Here is a 17878-nt window from a genome sequence, read left to right as displayed (position 1 = left end):
CATTTTTTGGTAGAGACGGGGTCTCGCTCTTGCTCAGGCTGGTCTCGAACTCCTGAGCTCAGAACGATCCGCCCGCCTCGGCCTCCCAGAGTGCTAGGATTACAGGCATGAGCCACCGCGCCCGGCCACGCACACAACTTGATGTGGATGATACCCCATGGAACTGCGCGATGTTGCAGTCCCACCAGTGTTAACACAACCAGTTTCCTGGATCTAGACTACATTTTAACTTAGCATGTGGTCTAGATTTATGGACGTTCATCAGTTATATGGGTTTACACAAAAGGCTCTTCTAATTAGTTAAGTGTTTGGGTTGATCCATTAACCACAATTTTTTTTTTTTCGTCCGACTCCTTATGAAAAAAAAATCTTTCTGAATAGATGTAGAACAGAACAGACTAAAATGATTGAACCTGTATTTGATGATTAAGAGGATCTTAGCTTACAGGGTCCCCTTTGGGTGTGTGTGGGGAGAATGGGGTGTAGTGGGAAAGTGGACAGTGGCTACATTTTGAACATCAATTCTCTTTATCTGGAATATATCTATTAAAGGGAAAAGATGTTATGATCCTATTTACGTGAAATGTCCAGAATAGGCAAATCCATAAAGACAGAAAGTAGATTAGTAGTTTCTTTTCGGGGTGATGAAAATCTTTTGGAATTAGATTGTTGTGATGGTTGCACAACTCTGTGCATGTACTAAAAACCACTGAATCATATACATTAAAAGGATGGATTTTATGGTGTGTAGATTAAATCCCAATAAAGCTATTATTTTAGCAAAAAAGGGAAGTGACACTGAATCTTTACTGACCTCAGGATACCCCTGGAGCTATTTCTTCAAAGAAGGAAGACTTCTGTGCTTTATGCATGGTTTTCTTTTCCCCTAAAGGCACAGCCTGGGGACAGTTGTACCCTGGAATGAGTTTATCTGTTATAAACCACACTAAGAATCCCAAGGATATCATTTCAGTTTCATGTCTTGCTCTAAATAACCCTAAATCTACTAAAAATCCAGCCCAACACTCTTTGATATATCTCTCTGAAGATAAATAATTCAGGTTTGAGAATCTGATTTGAGAAATTTTAGGATACTCAGTTCCAACTCTCTGAAAAGATGAAAAACCAGTGGGGACTCATGGCTGTCTTCCTCTGAGAGGGTGACATTTTATTTCAAGTGACTTAAGATTCTCCCTCTTGCTATGTACTCTCTCACTCACCGAGAGCCCCAAGTAACAGGGCCTGTGAGGCAAGGGTCCTGAGATGGGAAGGTAGACCAGAACGCAAACACCCAGGCCTGTAGACAGGCCTTCCCTGAAAGTGTGATGAATAAGGGGTCGAGTGTGGGCTGAGAGTCAATCCCTGTCTAGAAGACAGGGTGTTGCAAGGAATTAATCTGCATCCTGGATTGCAACTTGGAAGGATATAGCTAAAGGGAGACAATAGTGAATGGAAAGCTTCTTTTGTGAGAAAAGGACATTCAAGTGCATCCTAAAAATTGTTTACCAAGCCTCCTTTCTTTTAAACAGTTGTCTAAACATTTTTAGAACCAAATGTTCACAACAGATACACACTCCTTACTATACAGGCAGGGATGGGCAGAGGGGCCCACGAGTTGAGATAGGTCTTCCTCTCTGTCTCTCCAAGAGGCAAAGGGATCAAATGCATGTATGCCACTTGTTGGGTCCAGACACAGGCTGCTTGGGAACCTTTCCAGCCACTGTGTCTGACTTGAAAGCAAACACCGACACTGCACATTCCATGTGGCAGGTGCTTTTCAGAGCACTCCATACGTACTAACTCATCTAATCCTTACAGTAGCCTATGCCATTGCTGCAATTATTCTCCCCATTTTGAATATGAGGAGAGTGAGGCACAGAGAGGTTATTGTGCCCAGGGTCACACAGCAAGCAAGTGGCAGAGCTGGGGCTAGAACCCAGACAGCCCATGTTCCTCCTCATTACACCGTCTCTGCTGTTTGCCGACGTAATTGAAAGTTCCTTTGCGCAGGCTCAAGTGGCCCACCAGATCAGTGCTCCTTCTGGTCACCTGGGAAGAGATGGCTTGAGCATGTGGAATTGCTTCTCTTGATTTGGTTACATGGAAAAGCTGAATCACCGAGTACTCTCTCCAAACCTGCGAACTCTCTCCACGGAAGCAAATCAAGGCAGCCACACTGCAGGGTAGGAATCCAAACCGTTGTTCCTAACAGGCTCCATCAGGCCCCTGATCTGTGCAAACTCTCTCCTCATCCAACAATTAACACCATTTCCTGTATTATATGAAGAGCTGGAAATGTCCAGGTCAGAGCAGGATCTGTTTCTTCAGAGGCCCCAGAGTCCGGAAACCAAAGCTTCCAATGTGAGTTTGCAGGATAATCCTGTTATTAGAGGCTTTCAGATCCCCTAATTGTGCTGGAATGTGGTGTCATTGAAAACGAGATTATATAAAAGTGGGCTGGGTGTGCTGGTGGCCATGGTAGAGGCATGGGCAGCTGCTCTCTTTCAGGGACTGCCCCAGTGATTCTGTGGCCTGGGGCATTCGTCCTTGTTATTCCTGCTTGGCACTTGGCTGACAGTAGATGCTTAGTTAAGGTCTGTCAACTTAGTCGTCCTGACAAACGTAACTTTATGGAGGTAGGTGGCAAAACTGCACACTTTTTGCAAGAGCCGTGCTAGTGTGGCGTGGGAGCCCTAAGCAGCCTGACATTCCCCGGTCACAAGCTGGTGGCCACAGAAGGATCAGTGACATCAGCCCCTGCAGCAGGGGTGCCCACCAAAGCATACCTGCCCTGCCTCAGGGGCTCATGTCCATGAAAGGAGCAAGGAAAACAATCCCTTCAGCCATCCATAGGCTGTCCCCGGAAGAGCAATAGCTCCATTGGCATGTGCCACTTAAAACACAAGAGAGAAACAAGGATCCCAATAGAAATACTGTATTCATTTTTGAGGACTGTGCTATGTTTTAAGGCAAGTGTCACACGTACAAAACAGTCAAAGATGAACAGTATTTGAACAGTATTAATGACAACATGTTAGAAAGAGAACAACAGAGACGTTTCCCAACAATGAGAAGTGAGATTTTCCCCAGCCGGTTGCTGCTGGTCTGCTGACTCGCTGTGTACTGAAAACCAGGGGGAGACAGGGCACCGTCTCTCTCCTCTTCTTGCCTCCCAGGGGAAGGGTGAGCTGACTGTTACACAGAAGCACCCATCTCCAGACCGCGGCGCTCTTCCTACTGCAGGGCCAGGCCAGGATATGGGGTGGTCAGCAATGAGTCTTACTGTCCACCTCTACTTCTACACTTTGTGAAATTCATCTTTAGAAATGGGAAAATCAAGATACCAAAGACATACAACTTGTAGTTAAATTCACCTCTATCCAAACTCAAACTTGCTTGGATTGGAGCTGAAACTGTACACACACGCAACACACACATATATGTGTTTTTTGTGTGTATGTATTTAAAGATATACATATGTGTTTATGTATACATACACATGTATATGGAAGAAGAAAAAAGATTCACTGAAGTCTGAAAAATAGTGAATGTTCATTTGCAGTTAGGAATCGAACAATATGATTGTTTCCCCTTTGAGAACAGAAGGGTATCAGCAACAGGCTCCAAGGGTGAAAGTTCCCAGGCACCTTTGCTCATTCCTGGTCACTCCTGGCTTCGCAGGAGACTGGAGTGGCTGAGCTGGTTTAAGGAGAGCTGGGCCTTCCCGCTGGCTGGGTCAACTCTGTACCCAGGGGCTCTTCCCCACCCTTCCATGCAGGCACGTGCCCCCAGTTTTAAAATGGGGGGCACTTGATTGTCTCTTTCCCATCTGCCCGGGCTCATCATGACGGTGCACACACAGCAAAGGTGTGTACCCCGTTTGTAGGGCCCACAACAGCAGGGAAAGCGAGGGAATGACTGAGGCCGAACATCGAAGACGTTAATGGCCTTTTGTGGGGTGGCAGAAACAGTGCCCGAGTCTGGGAGTCACAGCGAAGTCAGGTACCTGGAAATGTGGGAAGGTGGGGTAGCTAATTCATTAAAACTTGAAGGACATCAGGAAGAGGCTACATGTGATGACATCAAGTACCTACAAAGAGAACAAATGGCATGATAAAAGTTCCAATGCACAAGGACAACAAAGCCCTGCTCGTAAACACTGTCTTCACCAGGAGGCCTCCGTGGAGAAAGCTGTCACTTAGGTAAAAGAAGACCATTCGGTGTCAGCACTGAATACCTAAGAAGCAAAATGGTTGTTTTTCACAGATTTACAGAGTTTGCCTCACCAAACCCCTCTGAGGTAGGTAAGAGGCAGACGATGTTAGCCCCATTTCACAAATTGAGTAAAGTGAGGCCCAGGACCTGCTATGGGTCACACCATGGATACACACCAACGGCTACAGGCAGACAGCAGGCCCTTAGGTCTTCCCGCTTGCTGGCAACATGCTGTCTTCTCTACGAAAGCCCCTCACCTGGATTAGAACTGAGTCAGCAGGTAACTAGAGGAACGTGGACTGTTTTGCTGATCATCTTAGACTTTGATGTACTGGCAAGAAAGGCAGCTATCTGTGGAAGTCAGCCAAAGCCTGGGAACCCAGGAATGGGGTTACTCTATCCCAATTAGTACATGGGTTTATTTGGGTGGGGGGTAGTTTTGTTTTTGCTGCAACACAGCATTTTAGGGAATTACAATAATAGATTGATAAACCAACAAGGGTCCTGGATGTGATGATTACATCACACCTCTCCAGAGGAGGAGGCCCTGCTTTGGCCTGTTGCCAAATCAGGGTGAATGGAGATGAAGCTGCAGTGTTGTCAGAGGCCCAGGCCCTGGAAGCAGAAAAGTGCCCCAGTGCTGGGATGGAAACAGGGACATTTGTGTGTGTGCCTCTGTCCTAACTAGGGCGCACACACACACACACACACACACACACACACACACACACACACCCCACAGGCTGCACTCTCTCCTTTGACCTCAGAATTTACATTGTTTACTTAAGGCTACTGACCAGAGACCCCAGCAGTGCAAATGCCTACCCCGAATATTTCTAACTTGACACGGTGCCTGCCTCTGGTCCCCCAGCATCCTGCGAAGCCCACACACCTAGCTGTAGCACAAACTCTTTAAACACCTGAGTCTCAGCTCAGCAAATTCCAGCCACAGCTAAGAATTTGGGAATTTTTCTAATCACTACAACTCGAGGCAATACAACAGATGGACCGTGAACCCCCTTGGCTTGCCCAGAAAGCACCCACTGCAGAGCTGATGGGGCAGTGAAGAATACACCTGCATTTTTCCAAGCTTTAACCAGGACCCCAGAAGCCTGTTATTTCCCAAGTCTGGCAGCTCAAGGGGGTGTTTCCCAGCAGAGCCCTGGTGTACACACAGTGGCACCTGCACATGGATCAAGCCAAATGTCAGAGTGGCCTGGTCCTCGGTGACCAGTTCCCACTGGGGAACCAGTGTGAGTGCTGAGAGGTAATCCTCAGACCAGTGATGGGCCAAAGCATTGCTCGGGAGGCTAAAAGTCAGCGAGGGCAGTGCCCGTGTCCATGTCCTGCAGCTGCGCTACCAGGGCGGGGCGCCACTGCTGGCAGGCGAGCCCAGAGCTCAGCCCCATCACAGAACTGACTCCTTGGATTCCAGTTCCGGGGCGCTGGCTGCAGGGACAGCGGGGTTCTGGTGTGTCATCAAGGGCGACGTCTCCTCCTCAGACTTGCAGTTAGGGACGGCTTCCACTTTCACTTCGCTCAGTTCCTGCTCCCCTTTCCTCATCGCCTTCTGATTCAGGTGGTGGAGAATGCCTGCGCCCAGGGCGTCGCCTTCCACGTTCACCACCGTGGTGGTGCGGTCCCTGGCGAGGAAAGAAGAAGGGAGGCGTCACATCCAGCACAGCCGGGAGCTGCGGGGGAGCGGCCCTGTCACGGGCAGCCAGGATGCCACGGAAAAGTTGTGATGTGCACACTTCCAAGGGCATTAGGCTTTACTTTAAATTGATTTTCTTGGAATGTTTTTTATTCTTATAAAAGCAATAGACGCTCATTGTAGAAAACTTGGGGAGAAGAGAAGTATAAAGAAGCAAACAAGTCACTCACCCATAGTCCACAACTCTCAGTGAATCAGGATTAACATTTGGTCTGTTTTGCATGTATTTTATATGTGATAGATGCCATCTCATAAAACTTACATGTATTGGGATAATAGCATAGATATGGTTTTGTGTCTAGTTTTTCTTCCACTTGGCATTACATTTCCCTTGTTTTTCTCATTTCAACCCTGCTTCACTACTGGACATTAATCTTCATATACGTTCCACGCTGTCGGCAACCACCACCTCACAGAAAAATAGCACTGTCCTTTCTAGAAGCTTACTTGTCTTGCTACAGATTAGCCCAATAGCCAGCCCCCGTCCCTGGAGCTCAGAGAAAGTGTTGTACACATTGTGAAGCGAGGGGAGACACGTGGTCTTCCCTAAGGGCGGTGGGGAGCTGAAGCCCCGCAGAGGGCAGTTGGCTGTCGAATTAGAGGCCACGGGTGGCTGCAGGACCTTCGGGTCTGTACTGGGCAGGCAGCTTGGTGCTCTGTTTCCCTATTCCTGGCCAAGAACCTCTTGGTGCCCCTTCTCCATGCACAGGAGGCAGCTGGGTGGGGAAGGAGACAGGGCCACTGTCACGGCTCTGGTCCTGTCCAGCCAGCCAGCTCAGGAACAGACTCCCTCTGATGAGGGGTCTGGACAGTGCGAGTGTCTGCTGCACACTTCACCCTCACTGCTCTCAGGAGCCCTCGGGATTCCGAGAAGCCCATGTAAGTTGGGAAAACTGCCATTGCCCACCACAATGGGCAGGTCCGTGAGCCCTGTGCCAGGCACTTGTGTTCACGTCCTCTCATGCCTGGCTGTGACTACCCCGGCCAGGAGTGTCTTTCTTCACTAATGTTTACCAAATGCTTTACCACACGCTCGGTATTCTGTGTGCTGTGCCTGTGCCAGCTCAGGTAATCTTCGCCACAGCCCCGGTGTCGATTCTATTAGCATTCCCATCTTACAGATGAGCAGACCAAACACAGAACAGTCCACGTTACACAACTCCCGGATGGCAAAGCCGGGATTTGAACCCAGGCACCTGGGCTCCAGAGCTCAGAGCTCATTTTCTTACCCACAGACTCTACTGTCTCAACATGAGAATTTCAGCTGACCTTCCCTATAAAACAGGTATTATTTATACCTGCCAAAGGTATCATGCAACCCAAGCAATCAATGCCCAGAAACTGTTTTGTGTTTGGAAGGCGGTCTGGATCACACCTCCTTCCCTAACTCCTCCTCGGCTGAGCCCGAGCCCAAGCCACTCACATGAGCATCGTTCATCGTCTCTTCCTTCACAGAAATCACTGCTCGGACATTTCCAGGCCAGGGACAATCATTCCTGAAGGACCACTGCTCCAACAGCTTATTAATCCTATGCTGCCAATAACTCCATACACCCCTGTACCCCCTGGGCCTGTACCGAGGGCCTCGGCCTTGTATCCTCACTTTGCTGGATGCTATAGGCAAGTTCTCAGCAATGACATCTCATGGCCATTCGTGGATGTTCATGGGCATTTGACTCTCATGTTGTTTAGTTTTTCCTAGCTCCAAATCTTGCCTTCCTTGCTCAAATGCAGGCCCCTTTACAAGGCAGGGAGTGATTTTCAGTTTCTCTGCATGCCCCAGACCTGGCAGTGTCAAGCTCCTACGGAACTCAGTACAGACTTTTTCTGGTGTCCTTGGGACTTGCTACTTACACAATCCAGTCCACGGCCAGGATCAGAGAGAGGTCGTGAGTGGGTAGCCCAATGGCCTCCAGGATAATTGCGATAGTGAGGACCCCTCCAGCTGGCACACCCGCTGCTCCAACACTGGATGCTGTGGCGGTCACTCTAGGGGACAGGAAAGCAGGGCAGCCATTAACACAGAGCATGGCGTGGGCACAGAGAAAAGCAGACCGTGGCAGCCAGGGCTTGCACACTGAAAACCACACCACCACAGCTTCTGCCTGCGAGACGTGAGCCACTGTCCTCAAGTAACGAGTCCCTACTGTTTTTTTACGAACAAAACATCGAGTTCTGGCGAGATTGGTTTTTGAAAGGAAATCACAAGAAAAACCTCAAGTTTTGAGCCAGGAAAGAATAAGGAACTTACAGAATGGTGAAAATCTGCCCTGCGTTCAGCTCCACGTTGTTGAGCTGGGCGATGAACACCGCGGCCACGCACTGGAAGATGGCTGCCCCGTCCATGTTCACAGTGGCCCCGATGGGGAGGATAAACCTGCTGATCCTCTTGTCTACACCGTTGTTTTCTTCAATGCACTTCATCATGGAGGGAAGGGTTGCTGAGCTAGAAATGGGAAAAACAAACAGCCAGACATGAGAACAGTCCCTCCCGGCCAGGCTAACATGACTCATGTCATCTCTGGGATAGAGCAATTAGTATCCCTCATTTCTGGCTTTCTTCTCTTGAAATAAGGGAAAAAACAGAACTGTTTCAAAGTTTCTGTCACAACAAGAGCATTTGGCAACTCCTGAAGTATTCAAAATATGACTCCCTGGATTTACTTGTTATAGTATTTACTTGGATTCACCTGTTCCAAATTTCTCAAGACCTACACATTGCCTCTTGGTGCAAAATGTTCCCAAGGACAAAGAACTATGTACTCTATGTGTGCTTCTCCTCTCTTGAATGCTCTCCCCTTGAAAAAGTAAAAGGTAAACTGTGGGTTGTTTTTCTTTTAGGCCAAGAAGAAGTGGCTCTGCACGTTTGGAAGGAATAAGGGAGTAAGTGGATAACGGTAAGAACAGACCTGCTCCCTCCGGCTGGCTCTGCAGGCTCCGCAGAGGTTCGCTGGTGCAGCTGAGAAATAGGTTTGTTTGTTTTACCAAGGCCAGAGACACTTCCCTCCCTAATTCTTTTTTACCACCACCTCCTTGTCACATGAATAGCCATCCAGATGGAAGGAAGTGAGCAGTGGAGAGACAAAAACTACACGTGCTGCCGTCCTTTGAAAGTTTTCTTTAACTGGTTTGGAAAGAACAGTGTTTTTCTGAAGGATGTCCAGTGAGTAACAAGGTGTATCTTTTGTGCTGAATTAGATAATCCCACAGTATAGTGAACCTCTAGAGAGCTAAGCACACATCCCTCACCATGGCGCCTTGGCCTTATTTTCTAATTCACACTTCCAGATAAGGAGAATTGGGCATGAGCCATTCTAGAAACTTCCCTGCAATGTGTTTTCTTGTGTTAGGTGGGCTGTGCCTTTTATTCAGGCAAAGGTTTTCCTAATTAGGGCAGAGATCCAGAGCTGACATAGTTAATGATCTGACTGATCAATGAGGAGCAAGAAGAGAGAGAAGTGAATGAAGTAACCTCAATGGATCAGGAGATGAAATAGAAACGCACCCAGAGGAATACGGAAAGGCTGTGGGGCTGGTAATTAAAAAAAAAATCATATGAGGCAGGGCATGGTGGCGCATGCCTATAGTTTCAGCTACTTGGGAGGCTGAGGCGGGAGGATTGCTTGAGCCCAGGAGTTGGAGACCAGCCTGGGCAGCATAGCAAGACTCCTGTCTCTGAAAAAAGGAAAAAAAAAAAAAGAGAGAGAGAGACCAGTTTAGAGTTTTCAAGGAATTAAAATATGTTGAGATACTGATTGTGCATCTACCACTGGGCTCACCTAGTTCCATATTAATATGTTTGGAGCAGCTAATAGCACCCAAAACCCACTCACCTGGAACAGGTAGCAAATGCTGTTGCAAATGGTGTGAGGAGGCCCAGGAGGAATCTGAATGGGTTTTTTCGTGTGACAACAAAATAAATAAGTGGCAGAACAATTCCTCCATGAATAACGTGGCCCAATATAGATGCAAAGATGTATTTCCCCAGGCTGGTCACCAGCACGATGATGTCCTTCATTTCCACAATCTTGCTTCCAACGAGGAACGTGATGCCGATAGGCACGTACCTAGGGCGTAAGCACAGGGCACTCGTCGGTAAGGGTGAGGAGGCTGAGGTTGGGAGTTGCAGGCCCTTCCTGTAGCAGAATGCAGGGACTTTGAACTAGGTCACCTTCATCTCTCCCTAGGATAACCCTGAGAAACAGAAATACCATCCCCATTTTACAAGCCATAAGACTGAGTAAAACGAAGATGATCACTCACTATGGGTAACAGAGTCAGGATCAGAATCCAGACTTCTTTCCCCTTGGATACAGTATGTTCTTAACAGATGGATGCTACCAACCACTTGGACTCCCAGGTGGAAAGGCAAGGCACTCAAGGTCAAAGCCTCTGGGACTGTGAGCTTGACTTTGGGCTTTGCTCAGGCTTGTTCTGAGAACTTAGAAACACAAAAGGCTAGTACCTATTTCACCGAATTGCAGTGATACAAAATGGAGCCAAAGCTGAGACTTTGGTGAAGTTTTAAATTCTTTGTGGTTTGGAAAACATGATCCCGTGGGAAAAAGTCACTAATAATGGCACTCTGGGAACACGCCTGGCACGTGAAGATTTTTTTAAAGGCAAGCTGGGAAGGAATGAATCGTGGGAGTTACAAAGAACAAAAGTCAGTTGTTTTGAATTTAAGATAAATTCAGGAAGAATTTTATAACCATTTACTTTATTTGTAAATTTTAATTATATAGGCAATAATGTCATATAGTTCAAACTTCCAGGGGTACAAAAGGGTGAATAGCGTGAAGTCTCCCTCTCACCTCTGTCTCCCAACCCCCAGTTTTTCCCTTCCTGGAGACAGCCAATGGCATTGGTTTCTTGGGTTTTCTTTCTAGAGATATTCTAAGCAGTATTAACAATTTTAAATCCCACAGTAATACGTGAATACATTCTCCTTTCAAAAAATTAAAATATTACAGATTAGACCAAAATCCTTTTAGGCAACATCCTCAAGCCAAGGCCCTCCTCAGATAACCACTCCTATTTTCTATGTATTTAGATATGTAGGTATGTATTTAAATCTATATATTTATTTTTCACCCTAAATTATGTCTTTGAGATATTTTCATATCAATATATAGAAATCTACCCTATATACCCTAAAAAATACATAACATAAAATTTATCATTTTAACCATTTCAAGTGTATAGTTCAATGGCATTAAGTACATTCATATCGTTGTGCAACCATTACCACCATCCAGTGCCAGAACTTTTCCATCATCCCAAACTGAAACTCTGTACTCATTAAACAATAATCTCCCAGTTCCCTTCCTCCCAGCTCCTGGTAACCACTATCCTACTTTTTGTCTCTATGAATTTGACTATTCTAGGTACACAAAAGTGGAATCATACGGTATTTGTCCTTTTGTGTCTGGGTTATTTCACTTAGGATAATGTCTTCAAGGTCCATCCACATTGTAGCATGTGTCAGAATTGCTTTCCTTTTTAAGGCTGAATAATATTCCATTGTATGCATATATTACATTTTTTAAATCTATTCATCCACTGATAGATACTTGGACACTTTTACCTCATTATTTTTAAATAATTGTCTTCAGAATAGAAATATCATAGGTTATTTTGTCATTGTCCTGCTGGTGGACGTTTAAATTGTTTCCATCATTACAAACAACACTGCAAATTGCCTCTGTGCCCACATGTTTGTGTTTTCTAGGTAGGGACGCCAAGAAATGGACCTGCTGAGCTATGGGGTATGCACACTTTAAATTTTAGTAGATACTGCCCAGTTGTTCTCCAAAGTGACTGTTCAAATCACATTTCCACCAGCAGTCCAAGAGAATAATCCTCCCTCCGTACCAGTGGTTCTCATCCAAGGTTGATTTTGCCCCTAGGAGACATTTGGCAATGTCTGGAAGACAGCTTTAATTGTTACAACTTTAGGGGAACGGTGCTACTGGCATCTATTAAGTGGAAACCATGATGCTGCTAAATATCCTACAGTGCACAAGACAGCTGTCCACGACAAAAATTGATCAGCCCCAAATGCCAAAAGTGCCTTACCTTTACCAATGCCTGATAAAACCAAATTCTCATTTCCCTGATTTCTAATGAGTTTGGGCATCCCTTAAAACGTTTACTGTTTGTTCAGGTTTTCTCTTCTCTGAATTGCCTGCTCACATACTTTGTCCATGTTCTAATAGTTTATTCAGTCTTTTTTCTTTTTCAGTAATCAGAACTCTTTATTTCTACATATATAGTATGTAAATATATAGATATATATAAATTTTTTTCAGTAAGTGTCTTGACTTTTAACTTTGTTCAAAGTATCTTTTGTATGCAGACTTCTTATATTTTGATGTGGTCAAATTTAGCAGGTTTTGATGGCTTTTGCTTTTTATTATTATTTTTTACTTTTTAATTTTTTTTTGAGACAGAGTCTCGCTCTGTGCTAGAGTGCTGTTTTGTCAGCCTAGCTCACAGCAACCTCAAACTCCTGGGCTGAAGCGATCCTCCTGCCTCAGCCTCCCAAGTAGCTAGGACTACAGGCATGCGCCACCATGCCCGGCTAATTTTTTCTATATATTTTTAGTTGTCCGATTAATTTCTTTCTATTTTTAGTAGAGATGAGGTCTCGCTCTTGCTCAGGCTGATCTTGAACTCCTGACCTCGAGCTATCCTTCCTCTTCGGCCTCCCAGAGTGCTAGGATTACAGGCGTGAGCCACCACGCCTGGCCTAATTTTTCTATTTTTAATAGAGCTGGGGTCTTGCCCTTACTCAGGGGGTCTCAAACTCCTGAGCTCAAGCAATCCTTCCGCCTCAGCCTCCCAGAGTGCTGGGATTACAGGTGTGAGCCACTGAGCCTGGCCTGGCTTTTGCTTTTTATATCTTCTTTAGGAAAACTTTCCCTGCTCCTGTATTTTCTTCTGATATTTTTACAGGATTCCCCTTTCTTTCCTTTCTTCCTTCCTCCTGGTTAGTTTAATCCAGGAGTTAGCAGTGTGGATTTTTGCACATAAAGTTTTGGAACATAGCCACGCTCAACCATGTTCAAATTGCTTATGGGTGCTTTCCTCCTACAACAGCAGAGTTGGGTAGTCACAATACAGACCATATGGCTTGCAAAGCTTGCTGACCCTGAGTCTAATCCATTTAGAAGTTATTTCTGTGGATAGTGTAGGGTAGGCAGGTGCTTTGGTTTTGGAGCAGATAATCAGTGAAGGAAAGAAAGCAGAAAGAGCTACTGCTGAAGATTCCTCTCACACTTGGTTGAGATCCCTTAACCAGTTAAAGCATTTAAAACACCAATTCTGTGTAATACTAATAAGTACTTTCTCTCCCTGCAGTTAGATACACAGCAGGACCTCACTCACCAAACACCTGCTTGCGTGACCAGTACATCTAATTGGAGGAATGACTAAATCGGTTTCCAGATTGAAAACAAATGTCCTACTATGGGAATATCACTTTCTTTTCTTCAGTCAAACTTTAGAAGGATTTTAAACTAAGAAAAAAAAAAAAGCCAAGAAAAAAACTTGACATCTGACGAAAACCCTTTTGCCTTTCCAAAAAAAAATCTTTCCCTACAACTACAGTCATATATAAGTGGCGTGTTTGCAATGATAGAGTCAGGCTTTGGAAGTTTTGGGTTAAGTGAAAGAAACACCACTGGTGGAGGCCTTACACTTGGCCCCCCACTCAATTTCAAACCGCCTAAAATCAGTCCAGCTGTCACCCAACTCCATCTGAGAGAGAAAAGTTTGGGGATCGTTAAGGGTTGAAAATAAGGAGAATGCTTTGTGCATGAAAGGACAAACTAGTTTTTAACAACCAGTGGGTAGAAGCTGAAACCCGCAGGAGTCTGCTTTGGGTAAAACAGCAGGACAAAGCTATGAGGGACTGCTAGTGGAATTGGTAAGATTTCTGAGAAGCTGCTTCGAGGGAGCTGGTCAGATTTCTACTTTTTAGCCAGTAATCAATTGAATGGTTTTTACTGAACAATCATCCTTTCATTGATATTACACAAAGAAACTTCTATGAATTAAAAGCCTACTAAAAGAATACCATTCCACATTTATATGTGCGTGGGGTAAAGATGGACTTGTCCTCCATGCTGTGAAATACTAAGTAAAAGATCACTTTGAAGCTTGAAGTCTATCCTTTTAAGATAAGTGAGCCTCATTTTATGTAGCAGATAGCAAACTGATGGAATTCATTGCCCCACAAGATGATATATGGACATCCCATATGCCATGGGCTGATGGTAGGAACCCATAAATTGATCACAGTGATAAAACCACCAAGAGGTCAGTGTGGGCACTAAGGATGTGACTGGTGACTGTGCATGCCCGATTCTCTGAGGTCCTGGACGAGAGGAGAAACCGTCTCCACTTCCATCATCCCTCGTACCAAGACTGGCCTGTGGTGCATCGACCTCATCCAGAGCACTGGGCCAGGTGGCCCACAGGGGTGACCTAGAACAGCAAAGTTGGGTTCTTTTCTGGATGGTAGGAGAAATGAGAGGGAGAGTAGATGGCGGGGCAGCACTCACCACATAATCCACGACACCAGCACCATCGTCGCCTCGTTGAAGCCGTTGAAGAAACGGATGAGATCTTCCCCTTCAGAGCCTAGTTTTTTTAGGGCCACTCCTAACACCAGCGCAAAAAGGACCAATCCTAAAATGTTCATCCCTTCGATCTCGGTGCTAATGGGGACCTGCAGGAACAGAGGGGATAGAATGGTCCAAGTTTACAACAGATCAGTGATAATTAAAGATGAATTTGCTTGGTGTTTCCACCAGACCGAAACACTGTGGCGAGAATGAGAAGAGACTTATATTTTCTTTAACTTGTAGCGATTTCACAAATAAAAGGGTAGGAAACTTAAGGGAAGATGGAATCTGAGGATATGGGGAGTCAACAAGCAAAACTTTCACCTAGTTGTTAACTCTGAAAGCTGTTCAAAAATGGCAGAGGACAGTAGTGAGCTCCCTGTCACTGGATATATTCAAGTAGGGGTTGGACAACTACCTCAAAGAATTGCTTTTAAAAGAAGAGCTGGCTGGTAAACAGTTCCTTCAGATCATAAATCATGATTGCAACTTTGTCTCCTAAATGTCAACAAATTTTTTATTGTTAGGCCCATAAAGTCACCTCCTAGCTGACAAACTTCTCAAAAGACTTTTCGGGATCAACATAGACTTTCTCGGTATATTCCTTCCTAAATCACTGACTTGAAATATATAGGTGCAATGTATTCTTTATTTTTCCCAGCAATGCTGACTTTCACTACTGCAAGCACATATGAGACAAATATTTTATCCCATCAAAACATGTTATGAAATTCCAAACAGGAAACATACACCAGCATGGTAAAAACAGAGCATTTTTTTCCATAGATCTGAGTTCTAGACCTAGCTCTGGGATTCACTAACTTCTCTGAGATTCAGGTTCTTCACCTTTAACATGAAGTGAACTGGACTAAATTAGTAGCTTTCAATTTTTTTTTTTTTTTTTATGTAGAACTTTTCCTTCAACCAAAGAAAGGCTGGTAGAACTCAGAGCCCCTCAGCCCTGGGGGTAGAGAGGGGTATGTGTGGGGGTGGGAAAAAGCCAGAGTGCTTCCTTCCTCCCATGACAGTCCTGCAGCACAGCATGGAAATCACTGGACTGAGTAATCCTTAGGTCCCCCGTCTCTTGCAGCTCGATCATGAAGGCTGGAACCTAGCTCAGTATCTGGCAAACAACAGGTACTCAAAATTACCACAAATTTCTTTTTAAATTAGTCTTTTAGAAAAATCTATTTTAATTTCCAAATTACCTAGGAGACACCGAGGTAAGCAGGTATGATTCACATGAAATGTACTAAGATCCACGAATTCACATATATCATAAAAACTGAGGGGTAGCGTCTCATTTCCTTCCAACTTTTCATTGTGAAAAATTTCCAATATAACAAAAATTGAAATATAGAATGATGATCACCATATGTGGTACTTTTGTTTATATTGATGATACATATTACTTATAGAGGAGTAATAGTAATAGTGATTAAGGAGCATCAGCTTTGGAGCCTTTCACTACTTCCGAGCTGTGTAAGTTTAGGTAAGTTACTTAACCTCTCTGTGCCTCAGTTTCCCCATCTATAAATTGGAGATAATAACAGTAGCTAATATTAATATATAAAGTTGCTATGAAGATTAAATATGTTACTATATGTAAAGTACTTAGACTGTGTCTGGCAAATAAAAACAAGAATTAGCTATTATTATATTAATGGAATGTTTTGTTGGAGTTCATTCTAGGCTCACTCTATCTGGAGTGTGTTCTTACAATGTTACAGTAATCCCAAAGACAATAAGACTTCTGAATATCACTGTTCTCTCCCAGGACTTGACCTACTGAAGCTGGGTGCAGTGAGTGTAGCTGAAAGAGCTGGGAGAGAGAAAAGACTTAGTGCTTGCTCTACTATTTAGTCTGCAAAAGGACTTGAGAAGTCAACAAATGCTAGGATTCTGGATGGCTAACACTTGGTATTGATCTTGGGGCTGTCCACTCCACTTTTTGTCCATGTTCTGAGTCTTTACTGGAATTAAGGGTCAAGATTCAATGCAACCGGAGAATTCAATTACTAATCAAAAGTTCGTTTTAGTAGGTCTATAATTCCAAGGTGTGGCATTCAAGGCCAGTCAATTCCAGATAAGGAACTGACTCTCTGACTTGAGGGCAATGGTAATAATTTTTTCCAATGAAATGACTCCCTTTCTGTAGAGACCAGTGCTGGCAGGTGGGTTTAGAGTAAGATGTGCTAGACTGTAACACACCTGGCACTGGGTGGGCCTAGGGGACTACAGACACAACCTGAGCTGCATCCTGAGCTGTGCCTCTTGCTGCTGCACCTTGGCATGTTCTGTTCCCACTGCCTAAATCACTCTTGCTCCAGGTCTCCCCACAGCTCCTCCCTCACCTTACCAAAGGCCTCCCTGACCACGCTTGCTAAGCACCCATCACCATCACTTAACACACACACACACACACACAGACACATTCTTTCTCTGTATACTTGCCCTGCTTTAATTTTCTTCCTAGCCTATCACTAGCTAACATATGCTTACTCATTACATGGTTCCCTCCACTAGGTGAACTCTGTAAGACGGGGCGTTGTCTATATCGATATATCAAGCACTGCTGTAGTCCGGCACACAGGAAGGACACCTAGCAGTTGCCAAATAAATCACTTTTTAATGAATTTATATTCAGTTAAAGCCTAGGAGGTATATATCCATGGCAGGTTATCACATGGGATCAAAGTAGGCATGGAAAATAGAGCCATGGCTCAGAGCTGGGGCCTTTCCAGATGTCCTTGTGCTTCTGGGTCTCTGACTTCTCACACTGTCACCAACATCTCATCCTTGGGGACAAGGACCACTGCTGTTACGCCTTCACACAATCTTATAGCCACAGGGTTTATCAAAGCCTGGAACCAGCAAGGACACACTGCTCCTCTCTTTCTCAAAGCCTGACTCCTTGCGTTCCTGGGTTAAACTTATAGTGGGAGCGAGGCTGTGTTGGCTGAGGCAGATGCTCACAGGTCACTGGCATTTCCAGCGGGGAAGTCAGAGCAGCCAATAAATGCCATGTGTGTCAAAACTGAAAGTTACCGCAAAGACAATTAGTGTTCTAGGATTTACTCATCATTTGTGGTTTCAAATATTCTTGATCAACCTTGGAAGACCATCATTTCAAGTAACTTGTAGTGGGGACGATATATCCTACCTGGTCAGGTTGTCCTAAGGCTCAAATGAGATGACATTAGAGGGCGTCTGTGCCATGCAGGTGACATGCAGAGGTGAGCCACTTACCTGGAGAGTGGGCCTAACTGACACTCACATCCCAATTAGCCCAGCTGTGGAATCCAGGGCTTGTCAGAAG

The 17878-nt window shown here is 45.0% G+C and overlaps 1 protein-coding gene across 1 annotated transcript in view; it reads right to left on the bottom strand.

Moving 5' to 3' along the window:
• Positions 1-4915: 4915 nt before the first annotated feature.
• Positions 4916-17878, bottom strand: part of SLC1A4 (solute carrier family 1 (glutamate/neutral amino acid transporter), member 4) — a 28604-nt gene continuing 15641 nt past the window's right edge. The window contains exons 4-8 of the mRNA XM_012639233.1: positions 14497-14663; positions 9763-9996; positions 8181-8375; positions 7784-7918; positions 4916-5858 (exon numbers count right to left, since the gene is read on the bottom strand). Coding sequence (XP_012494687.1) covers positions 5624-5858; positions 7784-7918; positions 8181-8375; positions 9763-9996; positions 14497-14663 — 966 coding nt within the window. The 3' untranslated portion in view covers positions 4916-5623. The remainder of the gene's footprint in view (positions 5859-7783; positions 7919-8180; positions 8376-9762; positions 9997-14496; positions 14664-17878) is intronic.

Source organism: Propithecus coquereli, unplaced genomic scaffold (assembly GCF_000956105.1).
Source record: "Propithecus coquereli isolate 6110/MARCELLA unplaced genomic scaffold, Pcoq_1.0 Scaffold138, whole genome shotgun sequence".
Lineage (NCBI taxonomy): Eukaryota > Metazoa > Chordata > Mammalia > Primates > Indriidae > Propithecus > Propithecus coquereli.
Note: the sequence above shows the minus strand (reverse complement) of the source record. Positions and strands in the feature narration are given on the sequence as shown.